The 15,264-nt window shown below is 41.4% G+C and overlaps 1 protein-coding gene across 1 annotated transcript; it reads right to left on the bottom strand.

The window, feature by feature from the left end:
* Nucleotides 1-4: 4 nt before the first annotated feature.
* On the bottom strand, nucleotides 5-15,264 carry SLC3A1 (solute carrier family 3 member 1). The gene is made up of 10 exons (XM_008932904.3): nucleotides 14,592-15,264; nucleotides 13,265-13,444; nucleotides 12,290-12,444; nucleotides 11,124-11,249; nucleotides 7,802-7,921; nucleotides 6,679-6,803; nucleotides 5,418-5,616; nucleotides 4,495-4,641; nucleotides 2,263-2,379; nucleotides 5-673 (listed from the first exon to the last, which is right to left on the bottom strand). The coding sequence occupies exons 1-10, from the start codon at nucleotides 14,986-14,988 to the stop codon at nucleotides 233-235; spliced, it is 2,007 nt and encodes a 668-aa protein (XP_008931152.2). The 5' UTR covers nucleotides 14,989-15,264; the 3' UTR covers nucleotides 5-232.

The following is a 15,264-nucleotide window of genomic DNA, read 5'->3' as shown; positions in this document are numbered from 1 at the left end:
GACAGTTTTTTATAGGTTTACTTTTCTTCTCCAGAGATCCTAAAGGGGAGTTTATACCATACTTTTTCCTTTTCATCACCAATTCACATACAAGGCATTAGGTGTCTGTTTTAGTTTTCAGGTTATTTTGTACAAAGTTTGAAAAGCCAAAGAAAACTGAATGTTTTTAGCATTTCCTTGAAACCAATATCTTCTAAATTAACACAAAAGCTTAGTTATTCTACTCCTGTACTTAACAGTTCATGTAGAGTAAATTTAAGGCCATGGAATAACAAGCTTTTTCTGCCACAAAACACTTCCCTTGAAAAGCTTCCATAGTATGGACAGGCTTTGCTGTTTTATATTCGAGGACCAGGCCTTCTCCCATTTCAGTTTTAATTAGTTTGGTGGAGACAGCTTTACCAGCATTGCTAAAATTAGTACTTAGCCTTATAACAGCTTGAGAGGGAAGATTAGGAACTATAGCTGTCAGGTCTATTGTCGATTCCTGCCCGAAGTTGAGGACCATCATGAAGGTTCTGTCTAACCCATCCAGTTCCCTCACATACACAAACACGTTACTGTCATTCCAGATGTAGCACATCCAGCCCCGATTGATGGGGAGCTCGTTGTTGCGAAGCTGCGTCAGCTCTCTGTACAAATTCAGGGTTGAGTTGGACCAGGCGCTCTGGATCTGCAACAGTCAGTGTGAACAGGGTCAGTTCTTGGCACTGCATGTAGGGAATGCAGCTTCCCTCTCATGCCCACTCAGTCTGCTGAGAACGCGCCTATTGGATTTTGACAATTCTCTCTCTTCAAATTTGTCCACAAATTTCACTGGAAAACTGCTTTTTCTCACACACTTACCAGGCATTTGTGAAATGGCAGAGACACGGGTTATTAGACACAATGATTCCCCAGCACTAACGCTATTGCTTTCTCCCACAGCCTCCTTTCAGCACTGCTGATTCAGGAGAAAGCTGCAGCCATTCAAAGCTTGACTCTGAACCTTTTTCTTTGAGTCTAATCTACTGAAGTCACAGGGTTTATTTCATGTTTTATATTTTTGATATCTTAGATTTTTTTTTCTGGTCTTCAATTCTGGTCAGCACTGTAGGTCAGCAAAATCTCTTTGCTTCAGTGCTCTACATGTGTTAGAGATAGTCTGTGTTAAGTTCTTGTTACACAGACAGTGCTTTCTGTGGCAACAGAAATGGGGGGGAAAAAAAGACCCGTTTCCAATTTAATATTGTCCTAGTTACAGGGGCCGGGACCAGTTTATCCCTATGTGAGTATAACCAAAACTGTATTCTACACCCTCTGTGTCATTTCTGATGGACTGTTAATAAATGAATTGTTTGCAGCAGCTGCCCAGGGCACACCTGACACCTCAGGCTACAAGCTAAAGAAACCCTGTGAGGCAGGGGAGTGATCTTTTGTTTTCACACCAATGGCTCAGCTGTGATAACTCCCCTCCAGAAAGGCATTAACATCTTCACACCCAGCCTGAGGGGTCATCTCTGCTAATGGGCCACCTTGGACTGGTGGCCCATGGACATAAACAGCTGCAACAACTAGACCATCAAAGATTGCAAAAATATCCCATGACTCACAGAGTTAAATCACCCATTGTGAAACTCCCCATCCTGGGGGACGTACTGGACGTTGCCACCTGAACTTGAGCATATATAAACTTCAGGTGTGGGGACTTCTGGTACCACTCATTGGATCAAGAGAAGGACCAGGACTTCAACAGGACTGCAATCATCATCTGGACCAACAGCTTTTCCTTTCCTTCTACTTTGCATCCAGAGGGGCTGTGTAGTGCTCAGCACAGGGGCTGATGAACACTGTTCTGTTTTTGTCCCAGGGTGCTGGGTTATACATCTGTCTTTAGGGGTTAAAACCAGTTTTCTCTCTATCATTGTATTGTAATCTTCTTAGTAAATTGTAGCTCTGACTTGTAAAAAGTTGGGTTCATTTCTCCCACTGGTTTACTTTTAAACCAGCACAAATATTAAAAGGATTAAAAGGATGTTAAAAAGCCAAGTTGCCACATCAACATCACAACTGCAGTTGCTCTGCTTAAATGAATATAGATGAAGTAGGCTCCTTGCTGGTGCAAGGAATTCCTTTTCTAATAAAACTTGTGAGGATTCAGTCCTTTTTTTCCCCTTGAGTCTGTTCTTACTGCCAATGCTCACTACTAAAAGGAAGCCAGAGGACAATAGATACGTTAAAATATTTTTAAACCATTAATTTGTCACACATGCAGATACCTACTTCCACATTTACACTTTCATAGTTGGAGTTAACAGGTAACCAGCTACTGTTGCCTTCAGTAAAACCAGCATTAACTTCTCCATCCCACTGCATGGGGGATTTCTCTGGAAAGGTCACCTAGAAAATAAAGTGCTGATTAGCATATTGAAAAGGTATTCTTTGAATAGCATGTTCTCACATCTCCCAAATTCTCACCATTTCAGTATTGCTTTCTTCGGTTTAAGTTAAAATTTAATAAGGAGAATGTAATCCTGCCCCAACTCTGAGGAGAAAATAAGAACCAAGACAGTTCCTGAAATGGAGGGGAGTGGATGGTCTCAGATACAGCATCACTGGTAAAATGTGGAATTCCCAAACAACTCTACTAGAGTTGTCATCCTTTGCAACAGATGGTTGGATAAAAGTTTACTAATGACAGCCAGGATATTCTAACAAATATCTAGATATGCATCGAGTGAATATATGAGGTAATGAGTCCTAAGAAGGGATGCTGTTAAAATAACAGTAAACAACTAATAAATGCTGTTCAGTGTCTTGTTCTTTTGTAACCATCACACCTTTCTCCTTAGAACTCTCCAAGATTACATTTGCAAGGGGTACAGTTTGGACAGGATTGTTTGTGTTAGAAAGATAAAAATATTATTTCCAAGTGCAAAACTATTGAAAACCAGCTTTTAGCTGATTAAAAACTGTCGATGTAAAAAGTCTGAAGTTCTCATTTTGAAGAATTCAGAAAAATTCTGAAAAAGCTTCCTCATTGTTATTGAAGAGCTGCCAAAAGATCTGACACTTAAATTTAATGATATAAGAGGGCATAAAATATTTTGCACATACTTTGAGTGTTTGTTTTCTATGAAAACTGTTTTTCATATAAAGGGCACTTTTCAATACAATCTGTCAGAATAGCAGCCTAACAAAAGAAATTGTCACTTTGCTTTGTGACATTACAAATAATGGGTTTCTCCTTTTTAGCATATTCTGAAAAGCAGGAGGAAAAAAAATCCTAAGTTTTCAACACTAGTAATGCTGCCTCTCATTTTTACCTCTTTCAGTGTCTCCTGAAGTGTTTTAAATGCTGGGCCTAAACACTATATCCTGAGCAAATACTCTCCATCTTTCAAAGACACCCAATAATCAGGGAACGTTCCTTTCCAAATGGAGTGAGGGGTGGGTTTGCATTGTTCCAAAGCCGTGAGCCACAGGGTAGCCACTAAAAGAGAGTGAACCCTGAGGAGCCAGAGGCAAGCCACTTTTCTGAAGAGAATCACTCTGTCAGCAGTAAGCAGCAGCAGCAAGAAAATGCAGGAGATCCTTTGACCTAGGTGTTTCTCAGAGGAAATGAGATTTCCTTTTAAATCAGAGAATCATTTCCTCACATCTGAATCAGACAAACCTGGAGGTGATCCTGTGCTTCAAATACCTCTTTCCCTTTGATACAAAGCTAGCCAACACCATTCATAACATGTCAGAGGCTGTCTCATTCCCTAACAGAGGCTTTCCACAGTGAAACCAGCATCTGCTACAGGACCACATTCTCATAGTGCTCAAAAATGGTCATGAGAGGCAGAGGTGAGCTGTTCCTTTTAGGAACAGACTAAGCATGACAACCAAAAGTCACTTCTGCTTGCCACCAGGCACCCTCCCCTTTGTGCAGATGCCTTCTGGGCATGGGCACACTGGAGATGGGTGTGGCTTAGGTGCCTTTCTGTAGTCAGAGTAAAAAGGTCTGCAGGAGATGGTGACTGTAGCTACAATCTCTCATGAACTCTGATTTCCTGCAGCAAAGAAACAATGGCCTTTGAACTAATGATTAGGGTACTTCCATGGGAGGAAGGAGATAGTGACTCAGCACCCCTTGCCTCACATGACTGTAACACGCCTCTCCTAACCATTAGCCCAGGCCCAGTGTTGGCACTTGCTGCCCTTCCTGCTGAAGGGAAGCAAAGCAACACCACTGCAAACCATGCAAGACTGATCTGGAGAAGGGCAGAAATCAGGAAACATAATTAAAATCTAGCAGTTCAGACCCACATCCAGACCTTGGTTCTGATCTCTGACCTGGCCATTTGTGCATGTGGTCCAATGGTTTTGCCATGAGGGCACATGGAAAACTATCTAAGCGGTGAGAAAGCCTGGGTTTGGTTAACAAAACAAAAGTTCCTGGGTTTTTGAAAGTTCTGTTATTTGGAACTAAACAACAACAGGATCGGAGTTCACATGCTCTTCACTTACATTTTCTGATACAATGTTCTCCATGCCTATTTCTTCACCATAGTAAGTTACAGGAGTTCCAGGCAGGGTTAAAAGCAGCATATTCATAACATTGACATACTCCTTCCCAAGGCGAGATGAAATCCGAGCAGCGTTAGGGCTTCCAACCTGAAGAAAACATCACTCTGTTAAACAAACATTATAAAATGTCATGCATATGTGAAATTGTTTAACTAATTTCACATGGTAGTAGATTATTTTTTTCTTCTATTCCTTTCCCCTCCAGGGCTGTGAAGTGCTTTATCCTTATCTTGGTGCCATTACAAACTTCTGTCCCAAATAATGTAGTACACAGAAGTCCTGCCAGCACCACAAGGCAGAAGTGATGGAAAGATAACAAGTAACAACTCTCCACAATTACAGTCCCTCGGATTTCTGCCATTTTCTCTGCTGTGTGAAAACTGCTCTGCTTGTTTTGAAAAGATCCCTTACACATTCCAAACGTGCTTCCTAACGAGCAGGTTTTAAGTTAACTGCCCTCAGCTGCCTGCTCTGTTCTGCTCTGGCCCTGGGAGGGTTCCAGAATCCATTGCAGTCAGTCAGTTTATGGTCAAAGATAATTATACTGATTCCATTCTCACTAGTCTTTTAACCCAGTGCCGCATCCTACACTGGAGACACTGAGGGAGAGGCATGATCATTAAATTCCCTTCTGTCCCTGTTGCATGGGGAGTGTAACTATTATTGATGGGCGGGAGAGCCGGCTGGCGCCAACAACTGCAACTGCAGCAGCTTGGAGCTTTCACGTGGACAGCAACCATAGCCCAGTCACGAGCTCAGGCTGCTGCTGATCCCACTGAAATCAATGTGTGTGTCTGTGGGGTGGGGCTTCTATCACCATAACAGGAACGAGCCCTTCCTGTAAGAGTTGGTCTAGAACTTACAGCCCAGTTTGGCCATTTTCCCACAGGCATGTTTTTCATCCACAAGTCAACAGCTTCAAAAATACTGTTGCCTGATAGATTTTTCATGTTCATTAGGTTGAAATTGAAGGGAAAATCTGTTTCTTGGATGAAAGTTGTTCCATAATACATCATTGTTGCTTCAATGTCTTCCTTTTCATCATCACCAGAACCCATAAATCTAAAAAGAAGTACACAAATAACTTTTTTGGCTCATTCTTAGTTGCACAAAAGAGAAGGAAGCTAGGAATGGTTGAATATAGAACATTAAGCATTACATTCACTTCCCTCCTCCCCATCAAAAAGGATTAATACAGAGAAACAATGTTTTGTAAAGCAGACAAGAAGTCAAGGAGAAATATTTCTTGGAAATTGCAGATGAAAAATCTACAACAGTGGACACAAGGCTAAAGTATCTGCCTGAAGTCTTATCTTTCTGAATTCACATCCACATGGCCCATTCCAGCAATTTCCAGCTTTCCCTCACAAAACAGGACCTGGGGAGCCCCCAAGTAGACCATGAACTATCAATGTGCCCTCGAAGGTGGCTTATGGTATCCCAGGCTGCATTAGAAGGAGTGTTGCCAGAAGGTCAAGAGAGGTGATTCTCCCCCTCTGCTTTGCACTGGTGAGGCCACACTTGGAGCATGGTGTCCAGTTCTGGGCTCCCCAGTACAGACAGACATGGATGTACTGGAGAGAGTCCAGCAAGAAGCCACTGAGCCCATCAGGGACTGAAAGATCTCTCCTATGAGGAAAGACTCCTTGTAGTAAAAAGTAGAGTTTCCATTCTTGGAGGTGTTCAAAAGTCATCTGGACAAATTCCTGGGTAACCAGTTCTAGGTGCTCTAATAAGCAGGAGCTTTGGACCAGAGCACCTCCAGAGCTCCTTACCAAACTCAACCATTCTGTGACTTTAACAATCTCTGACTGTGTGTCTGACTTGAACTGCACTATTAAAACTACACAGTAGAGCAGGCACAGGGTTGATGAATTACAGAGTCTCTGTGATCAGAGTGATTGCCCATTCTGCTTAGTCCTGTACAGTCCATAGACTGAGCAGAGCTAACAGGGCCAATTCCTTTCCTCACACACTGGGGAAGAGATAATATAGCCTATGCCCCACTATTTGCATTTGAGGATTTGTGCATTTTTGTGGTGTATTATATTAAAAAACCCATTTTATTGCTATCAGGAGGTGATGAATATTGGAGAAAAATTCAGCAGGTGTAATAATGATTACCTGTATCGACCAGGTTCTCTGCTGAACTCATTCATGGTCTGACGGAAGCTACGGATGATATCATGCATACCAACCTGTGTGGTTGTGTAGTCATGGTAGAGCTGGGAATAGGCTGTGATAGTCTCCTTAAAGAAGGATAGAGTACTTCCCATTAGTCCATCAGTATTTTAGATTTCAGAACTCTCCAAGTTCCTCCCATCCCTTCCTGAGACAGTGCACCAGTCCACATAAATTTTAACTGGAATGAGTTTAGCATACTAACTCTGACAGCGCAGAGCTGAGCTGCACTTGAGAAACTCTAAAGATACAACAGCAGAAGGCTTGTTATTTTGGATCTCATCATCCAGGAGGGGAGCACTAGCCAACTGAGCCCATCTGCAGCAGCGAGCACAGCAGGTGCTGTGGCCACACACCAGGCTGGAAAGATGGACAGTGCCTTGATAAAGTACCACAACAACAACACTTGTGGAGCTGACCAGTTTTATGTGATCCTCACCTCCACAAGGGAACAGCATTTTAATGCTGAAAGTATCTGGAAACGTCACCAAGTTCACTACCATAGCAAAAGCAAATAGCATAAGTAAGAGTGTTCATGCTTTTGAGTGCATCTGGCCACTTCTCACTGTGACATACTGCCAATATGAGGGGTTTTCTTTTAGTTTTTCTCCAATTCTTATTTGCAATGTAGAAGAAATATATGCTAGTAACTGCTACAGAATCCCAAGCAGGCAAGATCTCTGACCTTACCTCCTGTAGCAGGCTCCCCAAAGACAACCAATCAACCACTAAAAATCACAAGATTTGTCTTTTTAGAATGTGAATTGAAAAGCAAATTATTTTAAAGAGAAAATTCAAAGCAACAGCGTCAGAACAGAAAAACAAAGTGTATATGGACAATTCTTCCATCTATAGAGCTCCTGCTTGCAGGTATCTCACTGACCTACAGCCCCAGCCCACCAGGCTTCTTTCTTGTGAGTGTTCCTTCTGCCCACCCATTTTCCAAGGGACATGGCTGACCTAGTTTTCCTACAGCCACAATTAAGACCCAAAAGAGTAAAAACACACACTCTTTTGTCTCTGTAGGAAACACAGGAAAAAAGCAAAGACAGAACATATACATTACTCCATTTTGAGACTTGTTCACTTGAGGTTCATCTCGGAGATGCGTTGCTTCTAAGAGAAATTTAACAGTGCTGAAACTAAATCCATCAATTCCTTTGTTGAGCCAAAATTTTATAATATCCTAGACAAAGGTAAAAATTGAGAAGTTCAAGTGAGTCCACCCCATTTGAAACAGTATAGTCTTAAAAAGAAAGCTAAACCTTCTAGGAAATATTAATATGTAACAATTTATTTTTAAATTGGTACTTCAAATTTTTCAAGAAGTCAAAATGAATTTTGTTGATCTAAGGTCAAATAAGATCTAAATAAAGTAGGTCTTATTATTTCATCCTGTATAAAAAAGAAAACAACTGGTCTGTAACTTCTCCCATAATTCAGGAGACCTAAACCAGGGCGTGACTCGCTAAAAGATGCTTCTAATCTCATCCATCAAAACAATTGGGCTCATGCTAAGCGCTGTTGTTGGTGAATACTCCTTCATGGCTGCACACAATTAGAACACATTGATTCAAATATGCAAGAATATGTTGTTCTGCACAGACCTCGTGCCACCAATTTTCTTTTACACAATAGAGCTCTTAAAACATTTGTTCTCTCTTATTTGACTGATGAGGATTTTTTTTCTATTTTATTTTCAGGGTTATTTATTTGCAGGAACACAAAAAATTATTATCCAACAATTACAAATGCTATTGATTTATAATTTCACTATCAAATCGAGAGGTTAGTCACTGTTAGTAAAATTATATCCTCCTTCAATAGCCATTATATTACTACAGTTTCAATTGCTCTAGTTTTAACAAAAGAAGTCTAAAGTTCAGTCCCTCGAGTGGTTTCTGCAAATGTTCTTTTAGATGCGATACTTGTCTTCATCTGAGGAAAAAAATCTTTTTTTATATGTATTTTTTAAAGACAGCTACTGAATTGCCTTTTTTAAAATGTATGAAGTACACTTGCCTGAATAGGCTGGACTGGAACTAGTCCACACTGAAGCTTTACAGATTTTTGTTTGGCAAATAAAGACTCTGCCTCACTGAGCTGCACTTTCTCGAGGCACCATTCTGAAAGCAGCAGCTCCAGTATGGTGGCTGTCCAATACTGAATCTACCCAAAAACATCCACACTTATGCCTGTGCTCAGCACAAAAGCAGCACCAGGTATCAGCACTGCAAACATCAAGCACTGACATGGTTCTCACCACGATCAATCTACACCTTTTACATAAGAAAGCTACAACGTGCTGGCTGCTAAGTTTCCCTGTTGTTGCATGCCCTTGCATGGCTAAACCAGAGACTTAAGCTTCTCTGCAAAAGTCCATTTGCTTCCTGCTCAGTCCTCCTAACCTTCTGGAACAGGATTTTGAATTAAAATACAAGACAAAGATTTTTCTTCAATGTGACATTCATAAGCATTTACCAAAGGCTGGTGTTACCAGGCCAAACTTACTAGTTTTCATGTCATCTTTTTGCTACTGGAGCCTCAGTAATGTGTCGGGTACCATGAAAAAAAATAGTTAGCCAAGACAATTAAAAAGTGCGATGCTATGGAAAAAAGGTGCAAATGGCAAGACATGGCATTGAGGGAAGTATCAAGGCACAGAGAGGTTACTAGCAGAGTTCCTCAAAGACCCAGTCTCAAAAGCAGTCTTGTTTCATTATTTAGTTAAAAAGTATAACCAGTAGTGATTTGTTTCTTCAAGTGCATGCAGTACTCATGTGGTGAGGGGAGAGGCTTCACAGAGCTTGTGAGACCACCCCAGTAGGGCTGGGCAGCTGTGGAGACTACTGCCCAAGAAATGCACCAAAATTCAACAGTTCAAAGTAGTAAACATTCAAGGATTAAATCGAAACACTTGAAGTAGCTGTACTACCTGATGAGCTACAACTTTAAGGAAGGGGGGGAAAGAAACAGCAATTGTCAGACTCCCCATGTTCAGGCCCACTTCCCCATATTTTAATCAATTCTACATTGTCTTCTGGGAGACATGATGCAGACAGACAGACATGAGATTCCATCTGAGCACCACCACCTTCCCATAGTAAAAGCACTCTCACTGTGAAAACACTCTCATCACTCTTTTTCCTCTGTAAAGTCATCAGACATGTTGACAGATGGAAACTCTCTCCCTTATCCACAAGCCCAGGCACTCCTTGTAATTCAACTCAGCATTGCCTCAGCTTTCTTGAAAATACAAACATTTCTCTGCTAGAACAAGGTGCCATTCCCACATTTGACTGGCTAATTAACAGTCCTTGTATCAAGAGAGATAAAAACTTCTCTCCACTTGAGCACATCAGCTCTGCACAGGCTTCAGTGCAGAAGCAGTTTTTCCTTCCATATCAATCCTTCCATTAATTGTTGCCCTGGATACAACATGAAGTGCCTTCGTCCTCGGCTTATGATGTAGAGGGGTACACAGTTAACAGCCTCCAGACAGCAGTCATATTGCATTATTTGAGTACTAGCACCAACTTCAAAGCAAGTTAAGAGAAATCCTGAGGCCTAGAGGGAGAAGCACCTACTCCAATGTACAGGATTCTGCCCAGACATCTCTTCAGGTCAATTTGTTAAAACTCTGGCCATCTGCATTTGAGAAAAACCTCAGGATGGAAGTGATGCAAGGACTAAGCAGCGGCTAAACAAAGAGATGGAGAGTCCCTCTCCAGGGAAGACTGGAAAATCCCTCCCCATTTAATCTACCTTGACAAGACCTGAAAACCAAATAAGCATAAACAAGCGTGGGAAAAACCCCTTTCAGCTGAAGGACAGGTATGATTCACAAGGAGCTAAGTATGAACAGTTTGCACATAAGTTTAGTCTGGAAAGTAGAGGGGTCCTGAAGCATCAAAGCAAAGATAGACTTTAGTGGGAAGGGACAGGGAAAGGGAACTCCTTTTGAAGTACAATAGCCTGTTCCAAAGAAAAACATCAAGATCTTGCCAGGCTCTTGTGAGAGCAAGGGAGTTAAGTCAGCAAAAAGACGCAGTAGCTGTCCTGTCTTAAAATCCAGAGGACTGCAACACCACTTGTACTACCACTCAAGGATGATTTGATTCAGATTTTTTTGCCAGTTCCTTGTTTGCTTTTAAATTAAAAAGACTGGAGTAAAGTAGATACTGGAAGCATTACAGTACAAAGCCTAAATTTTGCTTATAAACTTAATGTTTTTCTAGACAGTTTTTTGTTTCAATTGTTTACATATGCTACAATCCTTGAATTACTTCCACCTAGGCTGCAAATTGGGCATCACAAATAATCAGAGAAATCAAGTGTACAAACAGCTGCTTTGCTGTTGGGTCAGCAGCAGTGGGTTATGTACTTACCTGGATTTCTTGTTGGACATCAAGGTTGCGAAAATTCAAGTCTGGCTGTTCTTTCCCAAACTGATGAAAATAACATTGCTTTCTCACATCATCAAACTGCCAGCTGGAATTCCCAAAGACACTCACCTGTTCATGTAAGAGAAGGAGAGAATAAGAACTCCTCATTTACTTCTATGCATACTTTAAAATGTGCAGCATTACAAGCATATAATATAAAGCACAAAATGCCTAATCAATGGACTACCTTGTGAGTAGATTTTGGTATTTACGTTTTTAATTTCTTTTTCCTATTAGGTGCTCTCCCTTTAGTTGTGCTTTGCCACATGTGTTTCTTGTTCTATGTTATGGGGATTTTTTTTTATTAAGTAGACTTTCATTGGGAATTATTTGGAATAGAGGGGGAAAACATGTCTGGGAGCATTTATTTTGGAATTGCTTTCCCTAAAACTTAGTAAAAAAGGCTTTAGTTAACTTAGAGTTTTCTGCAATCTGGTATTATCCCTTTGAAGCGCCAACAACAGTCAGCATGTTAAAAATGTTAACTTTATCATCATCTCTGTAATAGAAGATCCCAAAAGCTAAGGTAGCTCTTAAGACTCTAAGTTTAGAGAGAAATTATATTAACTGGTACAAAGTATTAATTCTACCTTGAGTTTTTAGAATATACAAGTTCTTACACATGCACCTATCAGTTCAAATTTCAAATAAATCTGTTTGAAACAGACAACACACTTTCTGGCCTGATCACCTTCCAGAAAAAAAAAAAAAAAAAGAAGCCAAGAACACATTGTTTTGTTTCCTTCCTCACCAACTACGATTTCAGAGGAGCTGACATGAAGTTTCTAGAGCAGAGTACCCAGACACAGAAGGGGGCACATGTGAACAACTCTTGCACAACTACTCTTTTCTGTGTTTGTTTAATGAATGAAGATTAACACTGAGGTAAAGAAACACAAGTAATTTTAAAAATTCTGTTTAAATTAGGAACTTCCCCCCCATCTGGTTTACATGTTAATCTGCACTAGCTCATGTAGAAACATCAGTTTGTACCTCTCAGCTGTCACTTATAACCCAGCATACACTGGGACAAGCATGCTACAGCTGCTTTTGCTCTGTGGCAGCCTGCATCCAGCCTGGGATTTGCATGTGTCCCATCCCATATTTACCCAGTTGTTAGGAGGAATGACTGAACCAGCAGCCTCCATGCAGTCCTGCCAGATGTAGTAATCTGTGTACTTCCCAGTCCGGTTGCGACTCAGCTGAAACCATCGGTGTTTGTCACTTGTGTGGTTTGGTATTAAATCCATTATCACCTTCAGCCCTTAAAAATCAAAACAGTTAGACTCCTTAAAGTTTGCTAGTAGCTGGAAGACATCTTGCTGGTACTGTTCCCCCCAGCATGTTGCCTGGGAGGGAAGGAAGGGTGAAGAAAAAAAATCAGAACAGATTTCTGCTGTTATGAACCACTTCCACTAACTCTGACTTCAACATCTGTCTCACACCTCCCAGGTGGGAAAGGCACTTCACCAGTCTAGCAACAGGGAATACATATTCTTCATCACCCTTCCTAAAGGCTAGACATTTTACTGAAATCTCAAATGTTTTTGGACTGGCAAACCATTTTCCCTTCAGCTCAACAGCTGTAAGAAGAAACACCTGAGCAAACATTTTGTCTAAGGCATAAACGCAGCAAACCAAGGATGCAATTACAGGAAGGAAGTGCATGTTCCTGCATGTTCAGTTAGAAACAACTGCACCTCAGCCTTGATCCCCCGACTGGATGCCCATAACATATGCACAAGGGAGCAGGGATGGTGTGCCAGCCCACCACCCACGCACACCCTCGGAGGGGACCTTGCCTTGCAGAGGACAAGCAGCCACCCAATGCTGCTGCTGCAGCTCCCTGTGCCTTCAGTCCTGCTCCCAGCACTCCCCTGGCACCAAAGGGCAGGACACTGCAATCCCAGAGCTCATGTTGCTGTGGAGTTCACTTGTACCCTTTGCTGGCACCTCCATCTGCTTCTGCTCAATGCCACCAAGGGGGGAATTGCCAGGTGCACAAACTGAAATCTCAGGTTATAACCTTGCACTGTAAGGTACACCTTTTTAATAGAGTTACTTTGCTCAGAGGTGCAGCTTACCTCTGTCATGTATGGCTGCAATCAGATTGTCAAAATCACTCATTGATCCAAAAATGGGATCAACATCATAGAAGTCTTCAGCTCCATATCCAAGGTCTTTTAAAGGGGACTTAAAGAAAGAGGTGATCCAGATAGTTTTTATATTCAAATATGTAATATGGTCCAGTTTTTCTTGGATGCCTATTTAAAAACAAAAAGGCATAATCTGTTTAGAAAAGACAAAAGATTTTTGTTTAAGTTTGGCATGGGCTCTCAGAGATGGTACACAGGTCTCCTCAATACATAACTATCCCTTGTTTTTACTGATCTCAGGTAGCAGGACAGTCTTGACCTTTCTTCAGGGATAGCATGATATCACAGAATAGAAACCATTCAAAGCCCATTTTACATGGAAAATAAAGCAGGAATCAAAAAGGTTAGATCAAAACAAATTTACATTCTATATTATAAAGTATTTACTATTTCGTTTAATAAATTTAACACCCGCTTCTGAAAACAAGCTCCTATATTTTGTTAAAAAGCAGTAACAGCATTGCTTTCCCATTTCAAAGAACATCAGTTAATCCTCAGACCACCCAAAGGGAAGCACAATGTTAATGTAAAGATCCCAGTTTTTTCCTGACTTAGGAAAAGTCTCTTATGGGGTTTTTCTGTTGTGTTTTGTAAGGACACCTCACTGCAACTTCCCCTAGTATTTTTAAACCCAAATATTTTCATCTTCCTAACATCTACTACTGGCGTGCAGCCACAGAAACAGTTTTTGCTCTTCACTTGCCAGTAGAGCATAGTGTGGCTAGTGCTTCTGGTTTAGAAATGTATTGTCCATTTTGGTGTTAAGCCTCTTTCTACAAGGCAGTCTCAGCTAAGCTACCAGTAAGTGGCATTGTTCATGCTTTTTTAAGAGCTAAGAAACAGCTAGACCACGAGCAAAACAAGAAGTAACACATCCTTCTCTCCTCTTTGTCAGTTTTAGTCTTCTGTAGGAAAAGCAGCCAAACAACAAAGTGCTCAGCACCGCCCATCCTCCTGACTGACCTCAGTTTTGTGGAGGTATTTTACTCTGATGGCAGTTGTGTTGCTGCTTGCTCTCAGCCCCATCTCTCCATTATAACATCCATTCTAACTCCAGGCTTAGGGTTAACAACTTGAGCAAGCAACCCCTGGATTTATTCATGACAATGTGAGTTACCATTAATGTTGTCAGACTACTTTTCTTTCCCCTCTCCGTTAGGGTGGCTATGTCTGTTGGACTGTATTTTTCTATTGGTTATGCTCTTCATACACACACACACAGCTTTGTACATACCAAGAGTGAAAACTGACCCACCTTTCAGATCCCCATTCCCATCCATGTTGCTGTCCTTGAAGGAACGAGGATAGATCTGATAAATAGGACCAGCTTGCCACCAGTCAAGGCACTTTGGAGAGAGAGCAATAATTGCAATCGTAGCACACACAAGTGCAGCAGCACCAGCAATTATGAGCCAGAAGAGAATCTCCCTGGTGATTCTGTACCGGGCTTGGCTGGAGAACTTCAGCAAGACCTCCTTTGGCATCCCAGCATAAGGCTTCAGCACTGTGTCTTCCTCAGCCACCGGGTTCACATCAACAGCACATGGTTTTGGCATTTCTTCTTGGCTACTGGTATCTGTTTCCTTGTCATCAAAAGCCTCATTTTGAACGAATCCATTGTTCTCCACACCTCCCTTCTCACTCAGCTCCATAGGTAAGCTCTTAGCTTCCTCCTCAACTATTTTATTTCACTGGTCGTGTCCTGGAGACTTGGCCAGAGCAAGAAACCGTTGTCTAACACACCTTTGTTTAGTGAAATGAGAAGCAGTGCAATTAGCATCTGGTTGATAATCAATCCTGACCAACTGGTCAAAGTTCAAAAAGGGACAAAAAGGGCAAAGTGCTCCCAATTTTTCACAGAATCAGCACCTTCAGCAAGATAACAGAATGCTATTGTTCACACCAGCTGAGCACAGTTATGTTTACTG

The sequence above is a fragment of the Manacus vitellinus genome, unplaced genomic scaffold (genome assembly GCF_001715985.3).
Source record: "Manacus vitellinus isolate BGI_N305 unplaced genomic scaffold, ASM171598v3 scaffold_8_pilon, whole genome shotgun sequence".
NCBI lineage: Eukaryota > Metazoa > Chordata > Aves > Passeriformes > Pipridae > Manacus > Manacus vitellinus.
This window is presented reverse-complemented; position numbering and strand designations above follow the sequence as displayed.

Excerpts from the sequence above, each read along its gene's own strand:
- SLC3A1 (XM_008932904.3), bottom strand. The coding sequence starts at position 14,988 with ATGGAGCTGAGTGAGAAGGGAGGTGTGGAGAACAATGGATTCGTTCAA. Across the intron at positions 12,445-13,264 it reads TGCAGCCATACATGACAGAG|GGCTGAAGGTGATAATGGAT; the intron begins GTAAGCTGCACC and ends TTGATTTTTAAG. Across the intron at positions 11,250-12,289 it reads TCATTCCTCCTAACAACTGG|GTGAGTGTCTTTGGGAATTC; the intron begins GTAAATATGGGA and ends TTACATGAACAG.